Source organism: Peromyscus maniculatus, chromosome X (genome assembly GCF_049852395.1).
Source record: "Peromyscus maniculatus bairdii isolate BWxNUB_F1_BW_parent chromosome X, HU_Pman_BW_mat_3.1, whole genome shotgun sequence".
Taxonomy (NCBI): Eukaryota; Metazoa; Chordata; class Mammalia; order Rodentia; family Cricetidae; genus Peromyscus; species Peromyscus maniculatus.
The window spans coordinates 133,155,431-133,170,780 of NC_134875.1; the positions used below are offsets into that span (position 1 = coordinate 133,155,431).

The 15,350-nt window shown below is 43.7% G+C and overlaps 1 protein-coding gene across 2 annotated transcripts in view; it reads left to right on the forward strand.

The window, feature by feature from the left end:
* Nucleotides 1-1,143: 1,143 nt before the first annotated feature.
* Nucleotides 1,144-15,350, forward strand: part of Srpx (sushi repeat containing protein X-linked) — a 73,112-nt gene continuing 58,905 nt past the window's right edge. Inside the window, exon 1 of one of the 2 annotated variants that reach the window (XM_006976919.4) lies at nt 1,144-1,388. In XM_006976919.4, the coding sequence (XP_006976981.1) occupies nt 1,295-1,388 (94 nt within the window). In that variant the 5' untranslated portion in view covers nt 1,144-1,294. The remainder of the gene's footprint in view (nt 1,389-15,350) is intronic. The other variant, XM_042269173.2, reaches the window with a different exon arrangement.

Below are 15,350 nucleotides of genomic sequence, written 5' to 3' on the forward strand. Positions count from 1 at the left end.
AAAGAGGAGAGAGAGAGGAGGGAGAGAAAGAAGGAACAGAGAGGAGAGAGAGGGGGAGAGAGAGGAGAATGGGAAGAGTGAGAGGAAAAGAAAAGAGAAGAGAAGAGAAGAATTGAAAAGAAGAGAAAAGAAAAGAAGAAAATCTTCTGGTGTTTGCTCCCAGAGACCTTGGCCTAGCAAAAGGACCATCCTGGAAGGAGAAAGTTGTAGTTCTGCAATGGATATGATTCTTGTCTAGTCATATTGCTCTATGATCCCAATGGCAACTAGCTGGGTTTTGTCTTCCACAAAGGCCTCTATGAAACCAGATCCATCCTGGGGGCAGCCTAGAAACCCTATCCTGAAGCCAGAATGTAGCCACGCCTTTCCACAGGGTGGGTGGATCCTCTAGGCTGCTCCTGCTGTTCTGGGGGTGGTTGAGTTCAACTCTGGAGATGGACCCATCTGGCTGCAGAAAACTACCACTGAATCCGTGAGGCTGTAGGTAGGCAGAGAACTTACTGTGCCTTGTGCTCCCGTCAGGTGACCCTTAAGTCCAATCTAAACCGCCGCATGGCAGGCAGTCACCAGGCCTAGTCCTTGATTCAGTCCTTTCTAAAAGAGAAACATAAAACCCTGTAGTATGGGCCTTGGCACTGGTGGAATAGCACACCTTGGTTCCAAACCCGGCTCTTTCCATAACGAGTTTTTGAGCGCCTGTTGGTTTTTTTCCTGGTCCTGTGGGCATAATAATAATGAACTTCTGGCGTAGTCATGAGTGTCAAAGCAGCGTACGGTGGCCGTGATATCCAGCTTCAGAGGGCAACTCTGATTTTCTAGGTTGCCTCTTTTTCTATGTGACACACAGGGACTTCAGCCTTCAGCATGCGTGGATTCGTTCTAAGGGCCCTGGATCCCTGAGGTCCTGGAGGCACTAACTTGTGGGTTGGAGCTGAGGGGCGTGCAAATGGAGCAAAGGATACTTTTGGATGTAATGGGTTTCTAGAGCCTCTCGCTGGGAGACCTCTGGCTCCGAGAGGAACAGCCAGTTTCCATAAAGAAGGGATGGAACAAAAAGAGGGGGTGGGCAAATGGTGGGGCGGGGAACCCTGAACCACTCTGTGTTCCAGGGAGGAGGAGGGAGGGAGGGCAGGCCCCAGACGGGAGGGAGGGAAAGAAGGAGGCCGAGGAGGAGTTTTCCAGCCTGGCCTTAGCGGCTCTGGCTCACTACACAGCCCCTTGGTCTCCGGGCCTCTTCCCGCCCCTTAAGCGCGCTGAGCAGCCTGCTCTGCGAGGGAAGCGCCGCCGGCTGGCCATGGGGCGCCCGGGACTCGGGCCCGTGCTCTTGCTGCCTCAAGCGCTGCTGCTACTGCTGCTGCTGTGCGTCCCGCCCAGCCAAGGCTTCCCAGGTAGGAGCTAGAGATGGGGGTGTCTCCCCAGGCGGGCATCAAGGAACCTCGGAGCCCGCTGCTGAAACCCCTGGCTCGGAACAGCGGGAGGTGTGGGGGCGCCCTTTGTTTACTGTGAACTCAGCTTTGGTAGTTCCAGGGAGCGGGTAATGAGGAGTGGGGCTCCCGACTGGGTACATGGAAAGGGATCTGAAGCTATGGGATCATGCGGTGCCCAGAACCTGAGCCTGAGCACCTTCTGCTCCCAGGGCTCCCGGATTTACCTCTTGGCATAGAAGGCTACGAAGAGAAAGTTCAGGCTCTTTTGCTTCTGTCTCACCACACCGCTTTTTTTTTTTTTTTCCTGCCTCTCTTGGTTTTGATGGCTGTCAACGCTCTGGGCCTGGAGTCTTACTTTTGGAAGGCGCCCCATATCTTGGCCCCCTCTGGAGCTGCCAAGACTCATGGACTTCACCAGCCTGAGGAGCCTTCTTGCATCCTCTTGTCTAGTGTACGTCCCACCCCGACTCCCCACCCCCCGCCCCACGCTCCCTACTCCGGAATTCCGAGAAAGTTTGCTTCTGGGGAGAAGTGCCAGCTGAGAGTGGTGACATGTGGCATGCACTTGGTTAGCACCAGGGAAAGTGGGAAAGGCTCGGGCTTGTGCTGGAGGGCGTGGTCTCCAGCATCTAAGGGGATCCTGGTATTTACTGAGTTTTCACAGTGCAGGGAAAATTCTCTTTGAAAACGCCTCTTTAAAAATCTCTAGTTAATGTCCTCACAATGAAGTCCTAGGTTAATAGAGAGCTTCAGAGGAGCAGGGCTACACGCATGGCGTGCACCCCTGGGGCTTTGGAATGAAGCGTCAATCTTTGCAGAGGTTTTAACTTTCTGTTAATAGAAAAGAGGTGACATGAATTATAAGGCATGCCAATACTTGCCTATGTGTTCACTATCACTATGGGAAGTTAAAATCTGGAGCCTGAGAAGAAATTTCTTGGAATTGAGATAAAAAGATAAGAAGTTCCCAGCTAGAGAGCTGGGTAGACAAAAGTAGGGAATCATGTTCTGAGTGAATGAATGAATGAGTGAATGAATGAATGAACGAATGAACGAACGACATGTGAGTTAATAGACAAGAACATTTGTGCTTTGAGCTGATGCTTGCAGGTTTAAAGTTTTGACGGAACTGACTAGGGGCAAAATGCAAAGGAGTCTTTACCTCTCTTGCTAGGGAAATGCCATTTTATGATGTTAGTGCCCCCCCCCCCCCTCCCACCTCCTTGACAACCATTGTGTTAAAAGGAGCTTAGAGGGGAAGGAGAGACAGTCTAACTGAAAGAACCTCCTCTTGTGGTTGAGCCTGTACCAGGCAGACTCCCCTTTCTTTTTCATATGCTTTTCCTCCTCTCTCCTGCTCCCCCCTCCACCTCTTTTCTCTCAGCTTCTACCCTTATATAGTATAGCTTGCTGCCAAGCCTCAGACACCCACAGAATCCTAGATTGGCCAGCTCAGGCACTTACTACTGCTTATGTTTTGGGACTTGCCCTTGGCTTTCTTGGCTTAGTTGGACAGCCTGCAGGTCCCTCCTCTCTCAGTCAGGCAGCCAGCCACCAGGTTCCTCTTTGCCACCATTTCTGCTGATTCCTAACCTGCCAGCTGGCTTTTCTCAGAAGCAAAGGAAGCATTTCTCTGGATCCCTCCTCCCCCTTTTCTAGCATATTTCTAGATAGTTTCATTTTTAAATTACTTATATTATTTTTGATATAATATAATTATACCATTTCTCCCTTCCTTTTCCTCTCCCCAAGCCTTCCTATATACCTCACCCCCTTGCTTTCTACACCACAGAATACTATTCAGCTGGAGCCCTATCTTGGCACATCTCTAAGGAGAATCTTGGGAAGTGAGCTCTGCTGGGGCTGTTGAATCGGACAGAGGGGATTTCAGTCCAAGCCAGAGATTGTAAAAGTCTGGGGAAGGGAAATACTCCAGACTTGTTCATCTGGAGGCAAATCACATCAGCTGAGTTCACTGTTAGTTGTGGGGTGATGGGTTTTCAAGGTTGTCTCAGAGGTGTTCCCTCAGTAAGTGGACATCATGTCTCCAGGAAGAGCCAGTGAAAGAAGATTTGGATCTGGAACTTCACAAAGAGGGAGCTAGGAATTTAGGGCCCAGTTAGCACCCTAATTATGTAACCATCTGAGCTCTTGTAGCAAATCTGTCAGAGAAAGGGCAAATCTTTCCCATTCCCACCCAGAGAAGCTCTCTGGAGTTCTCCCAAACATGAATTTGATGCAGCTTTCCTGGGCCTCTGATGTATTCTTTGCACTCTTGCAAAGACTGTGTGGCTACAGAAACCCACACAAAGCATATGAAGTGCTCCTAGCAAAACTTCCCGTGTTTGTGTTTGGATCTTTTTAAGGAATGGATCTTTTCATTATTTCTATTCTTAAGTGAATTCTTGAAAGCCTCGTGTGTCTCAGAGTTTGGAAGTTCACTCTACCTGCTGCAAACAAAGCTGAAAGCATGATTGTTGTGGCCATGGAAAAAGGCCCTGTGAGTTTTCCTAGTTCTGGAGAAAACAGGTAATGTACCTTGATTTCATTAGTTAGGAAAACCTAAAGCCACATCAGCCCACGGCAGTCAAAGCAGTCTTCGGAACCAGCACATTTGGAGATAAGTATTAGGAGCCAAGCACCTGGCTCAAGCCCTACAATTAAGGTCTCACCAGAAACTGGCTAGAACTTTCTATTTGTGTTTAAAGCATATAATCAACCGACAAAATGACTCTGCAATGTAAAAGGGGATCTGCTAGAGAGAGGAGGGCATTTTCATCTGGCATTGTCTTTGTTGAGAACACTTCCCCTACAGTAAATTGTTACCACTTCTCATTTCACAGATTTGTGAGTTGAACAAGGTACCAGAAACCATCATTAAGACACCAATTTCAGACCTTCCCGCCTCTTCAGTCCTTGCACTATAATCAAAGTACATCCCTTCATCCCTTCCCTTCTAGATGACGACCATAACAGTCTCACTGTTAGTCTCTCTGGAGCTAATTCATTGTAATTTTTTTTTGTCAGCCAAATACTGGTCTTTTCAGTGAACTGTTTGTGTGTGTACATGTGTGTGTGCAGATATATGCATGTGTGTGTACATGTGCATGTATACAGGTATGTGTGTGTGTGTGTGTGTGTGTGTGTGTGTGTTGTGTTGTGTTCTTGTAGAAGCTAGAAGTCAGTTTTAGGTGTCTTCTCTTATTTAGTGCTCGGATTACAAATGTGTGTCACCATACCTGGCTTTCTATGCTTTCTATTTCGATCTGAACTCAAATTCTTAGTCATACTAAAGCAAGCACTTTACTGACTGAGCTCTCTTTCCAGCCCCTAGGTGGACTAATTTATATTCCATATTCCTCTATTCACTTAGAGCAGTAGCTCCCCCATCTACTCTCATGTGGAAGATTATCCGTTATATGCAGGGGGCCAGATGGTTCCAGCACAATTCTCAAGTGTTCACACTTGGCTACCTATAACTTAGTCCATATGCACTACATGTCCCTATAGCAATTTAGTTAAGTTTTCTTTCTTTATAGATGTCACTGCCTGCGTCTTGGAGTGACCCACTCAGCCATTCAACTGTTCAAAATTCTCCCCATTATCTACAACATCCACACTTGAATGAAATTAATTGACCAACCCTCCCTCCCTTCCTCCCTCCCTCTCTTCCTTCCTGCCCAGTGATGGGGATGGGACACATAGCCTTGTGCATGTTGTGTACACTCCAGCTCTTGAAATTATTTCTGGACCACAGAAAAGGAAGCCTCCCATCTTTCTTTAAAAAGCACAGCTCCTTGTGGCTGTTTTGTGGTCTTCATCACACAGTCCATGCATTGTAAGTTATGCACTCCTCTTCTAGATTCTGAGTCCCTAAAAGCTACATTTGTACTGTGTTTTACCCTTATCTGTATTTCCAAGAATGCTGAGCAGAATACTCGATGCTGATGGATACTTGTGCTTATGGAATTTAATGGACCCTGAAACTCTGATGATCTGCAAGAAGGGTGCATGGGTAAACGGGATTTTGTGCCACCATAAATGTAGATACATAGAAACTATGGCTCACTGGCCACAGAGGTTCATTTGAAATCCATGAGTACCCTCTGTTTAAGCAATAACTGTCTCTGTAAGATGAGAGACAGAGTACAAGCATAAGCTGGCGTTTGCATTTATTTTTGTTGGCCACTTCATTCCATGTCCTTCCAAAGCAGTTGAATGGTTTCCTTAGTAAACACATATATATGTGCTACATCAATTCCCCTTTCAGTAAACACAACTAAAGCGAGTAATTGAAAGCAAAGAGAGCTTCAAGAGGTTTACTGTTGCCAAACTGTGACATAGCATGGGCTTTGTAGCAGCCAAGCTATGATTAACATTTGGGTTGGAGATTCTCTTACAAAATAGCAGTATGAATAATTGCCTCTCAAGTTCTAGTTCCTAGTTTGTAGGGAGATAATTCCAGCCAGCCTCTCCATCTTTAACTGTAAGTTTTCGGAAATGTCAGCTTCAGTGGGCCTTTTGCCTTGAAAGGGGCTGCTTGCTCCTCTCTCAGGATGTTTAAATTCTGCTCTGAAATAGAATTGGTTTCTGCCTTCTCTAATGAAATCTGAGCTTTACCCAAAGACTTACTTTACCAAGTGGCCATGAATGACGAAGAGGTACTGAAGAGGTACTATGTTTGGAAAAGGGGGCTGAATAAGGTATAGCGTTCCTTCTTTTCAGTGGTTTCCTGTCTTCTGGGGAACTAGGCACACTGTAGGGAACTAGGCACAGTTACCTACATTGGCCAGCACTGTAATGTAAATGTGTGATGGGCTCTGGAAGCACAGAGGAGCTATACAGAAACTTGGTCTGCATGTTGAATGAAAGCTGATGCTTGGAAATGTTGCTCCCTATATGGGGATTCTAAAGGTCCAAGGTTGCATGAAAATGACTTCGGGCTTCACCAAGAGTGTTTTGAAATTGGAACCAGAACTCTGGACAGCTATTCCTCTCCCCCTGCCGTGGGGAAAAGCCCCTATCCCAATCCAAATCCACCATTCACTAGATGGTCTTCCTGAGCTGTATGAGAAAAAATGAACACTTAACAGGCAAGATAAACAAATAAATAGATAAGTACACAAAGATGAAATTACCAGAATAGGAAATTTTTTATTCAACCAATGGGTAGGTGGAAGTGACCTCTCTAGCTACCGCCAGCTATACAGTTTCTAGTTCTCATTTAAAAAGCAACACTGGGCTAAGTGTAGCTCAAAAAGATATATCATATCTGATGCTCTAAGCTCAAACTCCAGTGCCCCCCACAAGTAAAAATAAAGGATACATAAAGAAAAAAATCAAACAAAGTAGATGTAAACATAGACTAAACTGTTCCCTGTCCTCGTTTAGCATAATGCCCAAGATCTGGGGGAGAATATTGAGTCAATATTTGGGATATTGATTGTCTGAAGTAGTTGTGAATAAGACCCAAACTACTCAGTTTCAAATATCTTTGTGGTTAGTGGTGGCGGCGGATGCCTTTAGTCCTAGCACTTGGGAGGCTGAGGCAGGCAGATCTCTGAGTTCAAGGCCAGCCTGGTCTACAGAGCATGTTCCAGGACAGACAGGGTTACAAACAAGAAGACCAAAACAAATATTTCTGTGGCAGTTAACAGAATTTCCAAGATTCCTCCCCAGGGGGAAAGGAACAGAAGATAACAAAATGGCAGTAAATATTTATAATACTCTGAATGAAAGAGCCAATTGGACAGGAAGAAAGTTGGGGCATACTTAGATGATGAGACCTTTGATCATCAAACTGCCCTAGGACACTATTCTAAGAGATTTAGAAGCTCTGGGAAGTTTAAAAGTTCTGAGGGTTTCCAATAAAGGTTTAAAAGGCAAGCTTGCCCCAAATGTCCTCAGGAGAACCACTGAGCTGCCAAGTGCTTCAGGTAATAATTGGTTACACCTGGATCATAAAAGCACATGGCACACTCTGTCCTCAGACAACTCTGGAGCACACATTCCTCAGCCAAAAGACGCACTTGCCCATACTTCTTAGCTAATACTGGATGTTCTCTGTGCATTGTTCTCCAGGGAGAAGATAAATGAGTTTGGACCTAATGACTAGGATTATCCCAGAAACTTGGAGTTGTAAATTGCATATATTTGTTTAAAATCTGTTATTTTAATCAATTAAATTTTTTTCATTTATTTTACATCCTGATCATAGTTTCCCCTCTCTCCTCTCCTCCCATCCCCTCCCCACACCTTCCTCCTGCCCTGCCCCCAATCCAGTCCTCCTCTGTTTCTGTTCAGAAAGGGGCAGGCCTCCCATGGATGTCAACAAAGCTTGGCATATCAAGTTGAGGTAGGACTAAGCTCCTCCTTTTGTATTAAGGCTGGGCAAGGCAACCTAGTATGGGGAATAGGTTCCCCAAAGCCAGCTCAAACGTTAGGGACAAACATTAGATCCCACTGCTAGGAGTTCCACAAATAGGCCACGCTACTCAACTGTCACACATCTACAGAGGACCTAGGTTGGAACTATTCACGCCCTCTAGCTGTTGGTCCAGTCTGTGAGCTCCTATAAGCCCAGGTTAATTATTTCTGCGGGTTCTCTTCTGATGACCTTGACCCCCCTAGCACATACAATCCTTCCTCTCTTCAACAGGACTCCCTGAGCCCCACCCAGTGCTTGACTGTGGATCTCTGCATTTGTTTTCATCAGTCTCTGGATGAAGGCTCCCTGATAACAGTTAGGGTAGTCACCAATCTGATTACAGGAGATGGCCAGTTCAGGCACCCTCTCCACTATTGCTAGGAGTCTTAACTGGGGTCATCCTTGAGAATTTCTGGGAGTTTCCCTGGCACCAGGTTTCTCCCTAACCTTAAAATACACCCTCCATCAAGACATCTCTCTCATTATTCTCCCCCTCCGTCCTGCCCTCAGCCCACTAGATCCCTCATGTTCCCATGCCACCTGCCCCTAGTTTACCCAGGAAATCTCTTCTATTTCCCCTTCCAAGGAGAATCCATGCTTCCCTCTTAGGATCCTCCTTGTTATCTAGCTTCCCTGGGGCTGTGGATTGTAGCCTGGCTATCCTTTATTTTGCAGCTAATATCCACTTATGAGTGAACACATACTATGTTTGTCTTTCTCGGCCTGGGTTACCTCACTCAGGATGTTTTTTTTTCTAGTACCACCCATTTGCCTGCAGATTTCAAGATGTCATTGTTTTTTACAGCTGAGTAACACTCCATTTTCTTTATCCATTCTTTGGTTGAGGGGCATCTAGTTGAGCAAGTGTCCCTGTAGTGTCATTGAGCATCTTTTGGGTATATGCCCCAAATTGGTATAGCTAGGTCTTGAGGTAGATTGATTCCCAATTTTCTGAGTACAAGTTTGTACTCCCACCAACAATGCAGGAGTGTTCCCCTTACTCCACATCCTCTCCAACATAAGCTGTCATCAGTGTTTTTGATCTTAGCCATTCTGACAGGTGTAAGATGATAGATATCTCAGAGTCGTTTTGATTTGCATTTCCCTGATGACTAAGGATGTTGAGCAATTCTTTAAATGTCTTTTGCTCATTTGAGATACTTCTGTTGAGAATTCTCTGTTTAGATCATCACCCCATTTTTTATTGGATTATTTGGTTTGTTGGTATTTAATTTCTTGAATATATATATATATATATATATATATATATATATATATATATATATATATATATATATATATATATGAAACCAGCCCTCTGTCAGATGTGGGGTTTTTGAAGATCTTTTCCCATTCTGTAAGCTACCGTTTTGTTTTATTGACAGTGTCCTTTGCCCGATAAAAGCTTTTCAGTTTCATGAGGTCCCATTTATTAATTGTTGATCTTAATGTCTGTGCTACTGGTGTTCTATTCAGGAAATGATCTCCGGTGCCAATGCATTCAAGACTACTTCCTACTTTCTCTTCTATCAGGTTCAGTGTAACTGGATTTATGTTGAGGTCTTTGATCCACTTGGACTTGATTTTTGTGCATGGTGATAGATATGGATCTACTTGTATTCTTTTACATGCCGACATCCAGTTATGACAGCATCATTTGTTGAAGGTACTTTCCTTTTTCTTTTGTATAATTTTGGCTTTTTTGTCAAAAATAAAGTGTTCATAGATGTGTGGATTTTTGTCAGGCTCTTCTATTCATTTCTATTGATCCACTTGTCTGTTTTATTCCAATACCAAGCTGTTTTTATTACTATAACTCTATAGTAGAGCTTGAAATTGGGGATGGTGATACCTCCAGAAATTCCTTTATTGTACAGGATTGTTTTAGCTACCCTGGTTTTTGTTTTTCCATATGAAGTTGAGTATTGTTCTTTGGGGGTTTGTGAAGAATTGTGTTTGGATTTTGATGGGGATTGCATTGAATCTGTAGATTGCTTTTGGTAAGATGGCCATTTTTTTTTTATTTTTTCGAGACAGGGTTTCTCTGTGTAGCTTTAGAGCCTGTCCTGGAACTCACTCTGTAGCCCAGGCTGGCCTCTAACTCACAGAGATCCTCCTGCCTCTGCCTCCCGAGTGCTGGGATTAAAGGCGTGTGCTGCCGCCGCCGCCGCCCGGCAAGATGGCCATTTTTACTATGTTAATCCTGCCTATCCAAGAGCATGGGAGACCTTTCCATCTTCTGGTGTCTTCTCCAATTTCTTTCCTCAAAGACTTAAAGTTCTTGTCATACAGATCTTTCACTTTTTTGGTTAGAGTTACCCCAAGCTATTTTATATTTGTGATTATTGTGAAGGGTGTTGTTTCCTTGATTTCTTTCTCAGCCTGTTTATCATTTGTATATAGGAGGGCTCTGATTTTCTTTTTTTTTAGTTAATCTTGTATCCTGCCACATTACTGAAGGTGTTTATCAGTCGTAGGAATTTCCTGGTAGAATTTTTGTGGTCACTTATATATACTATCATATCATCTGCAAATAGCGAAAGTTTGACTTCTTCCTTTCTGATTTGTATCCTCATGATCTCCTTTTGTTGTCTTATTGCTCTAGCTAGAACTTCAAGTACTATATTGACTAGATAAGAAGAGAGTGGACCATGACATACTTTTAGCTTGGGTTTCAAATATCATTACAATAGTTTTTCTGTCCTGATCTTATAGTGACCTGTAGTGTGATTAGTCACATGTACCAGCAATATGTTTTCTAATGTCATCATCACAGTGTCCCTCCAGTTGTGTTTAGAGGACATGTCTTCAATGAAGTTGCACCCTAGTGTCCTCTAATGATTGGCCTTGGTCTGCGGATTATTGTGTGGATGGCTGAGCTGAGTGACCCTGCCTGGTCCAGGCTTCCAAGAATATTCAAGCACACTAGTTAAATCAGAGCCACAGGGTAAGAATCAAGCCAAGAGTTTTCAGGCCCATTGTGGACTGTTGAGGAAGTGTTGTTTACATCCCCCATTTTCTGAAACTCAGCTCCCACATGGCTATTCCTTATAGGAACTCTGTAGACACATGGTTACTGACTCAGTATTTGTCAGAATAAGGCAGTTCCTCTTAATGCCAGTGGTAAAATGCTGTTTTAGCTCAGATTTTAACTCAGCTTTTCAGGTAGTAGAATCATATTCTATTAGTATTATCTATGTGTAGATATAATGCCCTCACCCATGTGAAGTCTTACTAATTTTTCTATCATCATCGCTTAGCAGGGAACCTGGCTTCAAGAGGGTAACAACATGTCAGGAGGGAATGCTTCTGGTCAGCTTCAACCCACCCACCTGGATGGGTGTCTCGGGCTCTATATAGGTTTTTATCTAGTTTTTTCATTTATACCCAGGTTCCCTTGAGCAGCCTGCCTATTTCATTTGCTGTAGAAACCTCTGGCAGTAAGGATGCCTCAGACATGAACTCTTCATGCATTTTAGGGAGGCGCCTCTCAGGCCCGGCCAGGTGGTATGTCTGGAGTCACACAGGTAGTTCGAAGTAGAGCTCTATTTAGAGCTCAGTGAGTTCCTTTCTCTCCTGCAGGTCTGTGTTTGAATTTACATCTGGTGTGACCACTACATATTAAGCACTTTTCTGGCTCAAGAACTAGGCAAACAAGGATAAACTATGCTGCAGCACTCCCTGAGACCCCATCCAGCATGTAACTCAGCATCATTATTTATATTTCTCCTTGTGTATTCCCTCACTCATTCATCTTAGATCCAACTACTTGGGTATTTCTCAATGGTTGTTTGAGAAGCTCCTGCCCCAAGGCCAGCTCTTGATCCCCTTTAAGGACATTAGGATACTCTCTGGAGAAAGCCAATGATGTCTGCTATGTCACTGCTGGCTGGAGGAGTACTGCTAGCCTGCAATGCACCTCTCAATGAATTAGAACAGGATGCCCAGTTACATGGGCATAGAATTCTATCTGGAGACAGACTTGGGGCTAATTTAGAAATAGGGGCAGGTCCAGGACTCGAGACTGGAAGAGGAAAGGCTGGCTAGTGTGGTGAGCCTGGTTACTCTTTTGGTGGATATTATGGTGTGGGAAACTCTCTGGACAGACATGTTGAATGATAGTGGTTTAGCCTCAAATGAGACAAAGCTATGCATCTGGTATTCTTTTAAAGCCTTGAATATTTAAAAGGAAAACAAAACAAAAAGCAGTGCTTGCATTTCAGCATGATCCTTGCACCCTTGGGTCATCTGGAACCAAGTCAAAAATTCAGCCATGTAGGCCTTGCCCAAGACTTACTGAATCAGCATCTACATTTTAACAAGATCCTGCTGAGGATCTGTAGACAAGGAAATTTGAGTACTGGTCTGATGACCAAGCACAGCCCTTTGCCAAAACAGAGTGGCTTGCCTGTTTAGAATTGCCACACAATGGCTCACTTCCTCTCCTCTCCCTTTTGTGGTTGGTTTTGATTTCATCACTGAATCATTTGGACTTCCATGTGTAAGTCCTTTACATTCCCGAGATAAGCATGTACACCTTTAGGTTTCTATTCCCTTCTCTAGCTCAAAACACAAACATAAATCTTCAGGCCCTCCACTCTATTTTGTTTTTTTAAACTGTATTGTGTTTTGTTTTGCTCTCTCTGTCTCTCTGTCTCTCTCTGCCTCTCTGTCTCTCTGTCTCTCTCTCTCTGCCTTTGATTATTTCTTTTCAAGTCTGCTGACCAGTTCAGCCCCTGCCTGGCCCAATGCAGAACAACAGCAAAGCATATCTTAAGATTGACTTGCATAGCTTTCCTTTGCAGCTAATAATTTTAGCTAGTTAAAAAAAAGAACAGTAAGTTGGGTCTAATGTCACAGCTCTGTACCCCCAGGTACATGGGAAGCTAAGGCCTGCCTGGGCTACAGAGTGAGTCCAAGATCAGCCTGGGTAACTTAGTGATAGCCTGGCTCAAAAAGCAAAAAGGAAATTTGAGATATGGCTCAGGGAAAAGGTGTTTTCCTAACACATGCAAGATGCTAAGTTTAACCCCCAGTATTGAAAAGGGGGGAGGGGAGGAAAGAAATGTAGACCAATCAGGGCTGCTCCTCCTCCTCCTCCTCCTAACAAGACTTGATTCTAATTATTCTGAGAATAATTAGAACTGACTGGCCCTTAAAGGCTGAGGTTGAAATTACCTGTCATCATACTAGAAACCAAAGTCAATGAGGTTAGAAGAGGTGGTAGTTTGGAGGGTGGGTGAAAGGAAGACCAATGGGGAGGTCAGGTGAACACATCAGTGCCTCACTTCAGGCTCTGCCCTGAAAAGTCCACAAATTGGAAAGGCTAGAATGATTGAATTTTAATAGCATCTAAAAGGGTTATTTGTGGGTTATGTCAGGGTAGGCATGTGGTTATGAACCCAACAATGGTCTCTAAGAAGACCCGATTGTGGAGTCTGGTGAATTTTAATTTGATAGCTCTGGAGAAGGGAATAGTTAATGTGGGTACAGTCTGCAAATTGGTCCAGGCATGCCATATTTGTCCCCTCCTGTTTTCATAGCATCAGTCAAGCAAAAGTTTTAAGTGATAAAAATATTCAAAAGGAAACTAATAATTATTTTCTTATCATTGGAACACAGCTGTATTAATTCACTTGAGTATACTATGTGTCCACTTGGTGATATAAAATAATATTGACTCATTTTGACAGAGATCATGTCTTATGAAACTAAAAACAGTTTGCCTAAAAAGTTTGCCAATGCCTAATGTAAGTCTTGCTTCTGAAAGTGTAACTCTAGAATCAGCTTTTCCTGGTAGCTTTAGAGAAATGTTAGATTTTGAATACCACTCCAGACCTATGAAACTGCAGCCTGCTTTTTAAGAGGGATGCCTAGGTGTTTGGAATTGCTTCCTCCCCACTAGTAGACTCAGCTTGGGACTCGTCTTGGAGGTCTAGACCAGCATGTTATAACTAACACTGTACTCAATTTATATGGCATACAACTTTATATCTAGTTTTCTAGGTTTGAGACTGTAACACCCAGATATCTCAAACTCTCTGGAAATGAAGTTCTCATTGTATTCCTTACAGTCCTTGGCTAAGTCCCAGTGTTCTAATCTAAGCTGGAAATGGCTGGGCCTTTGCTATCTGTTGACAGATTGCCTTGATGCTGCCAGAGTTTGGAGACTTCGTGTAGCTGGACATCTTCCTGTGTCCACAGCCGCTCAGACCCAAGTAAACACACAGAGGCTTATATTAATTAAAACTGCTTGGCCATTAGCTCAGGCTTACTACTGACTAGCTCTTACACTTAAATTCAGCCCATTTCTGTTAATCTATATGTCACCATGTGTTCCTTGGCTTTACCTGTGTGCCATTACAAGCTGCTCCCTGGACAGCAGGCTGGTGTCTCCTGAATCAGTCTTTCTTCTTCCCAGAATTTTCCTTGTCTGTTTATCCTGCCTATACTTCCTGCCTGGCTACTGGCCAATCAGCATTTTATTAAACCAGTGTACAAAAGCATTACTCCACAGCAGCTCAGACTCTGGTTTCTTTGGATCCTGACAGGATCTTGCTACATGATATGGCTCAAAGCCCTCTAATGACTTCCACACACTTCTTTGAAGCATTTTCCAGAGGCACATAGATATTTCCTATTTATATATGTTGCATTGTCATTAAGTTGAGACATGCTGAGTACTAAGCTCTGAATACAGTTTTTCCCCCTCCAAAACTCAGGATGAAATTTGGTTACCATTGTGGTGGGTTTGGGATGTGAGACTTTGAAGAGATTATTGGAACACCAGGAAGGACTAATGCCTTTCCCACGAGTAAGTCCTTACTTTCATAGAACTGAATCGGGTATAGTGATTTTGGATTATTATAAAGCAAAGCTACCTCTCATTTGGCATCTATACACACATACTTGCCCTTCTCATTCTCACTAAGGGTTGTAATACAAGGCTATCCCTATATATAACTTTCTACCTCGAACTTCCCAACCTCCAGAATTGCCAACTGAAATAAGTTCATTTTCAATCACCCAATCTCTGGTGTTTGGCTGTAGCAACAGAAAGTGGCTCCAAACACAAGGTTGAATATGTTTCTGTAGTACAGGACTGCTCAGAATCATCAGTTTGTTAATATAGTTTGTGACCATCTGATAGAAGACTGGGAAGAATAATCTCAAATCATGACTCCCAGACCACTTCCAGTAGCAGCACCACTCAAGAATATGTGAGGTATATAAATTCCCAGGCCCCATCCTAGGACTACTGAATCAGAAACAGGTTCCTAGGAAAGTTGGAGCCTAGCAATCTCTTTTAACAGACACTCCAAGTACTTCTCACACAGTGATGTATGAGAATCATCCATGTGGACAATTTCAAATCAGTTTTTCAGAACTTCTAACTAGATTAGTGTTTCCCATGTTGTTTTTAACGAGAACTGTTTATTCATTTTAAATTTTAGGACAGGATCTTGGGAAACATCACCCTGGCTTTACTAAGTGGA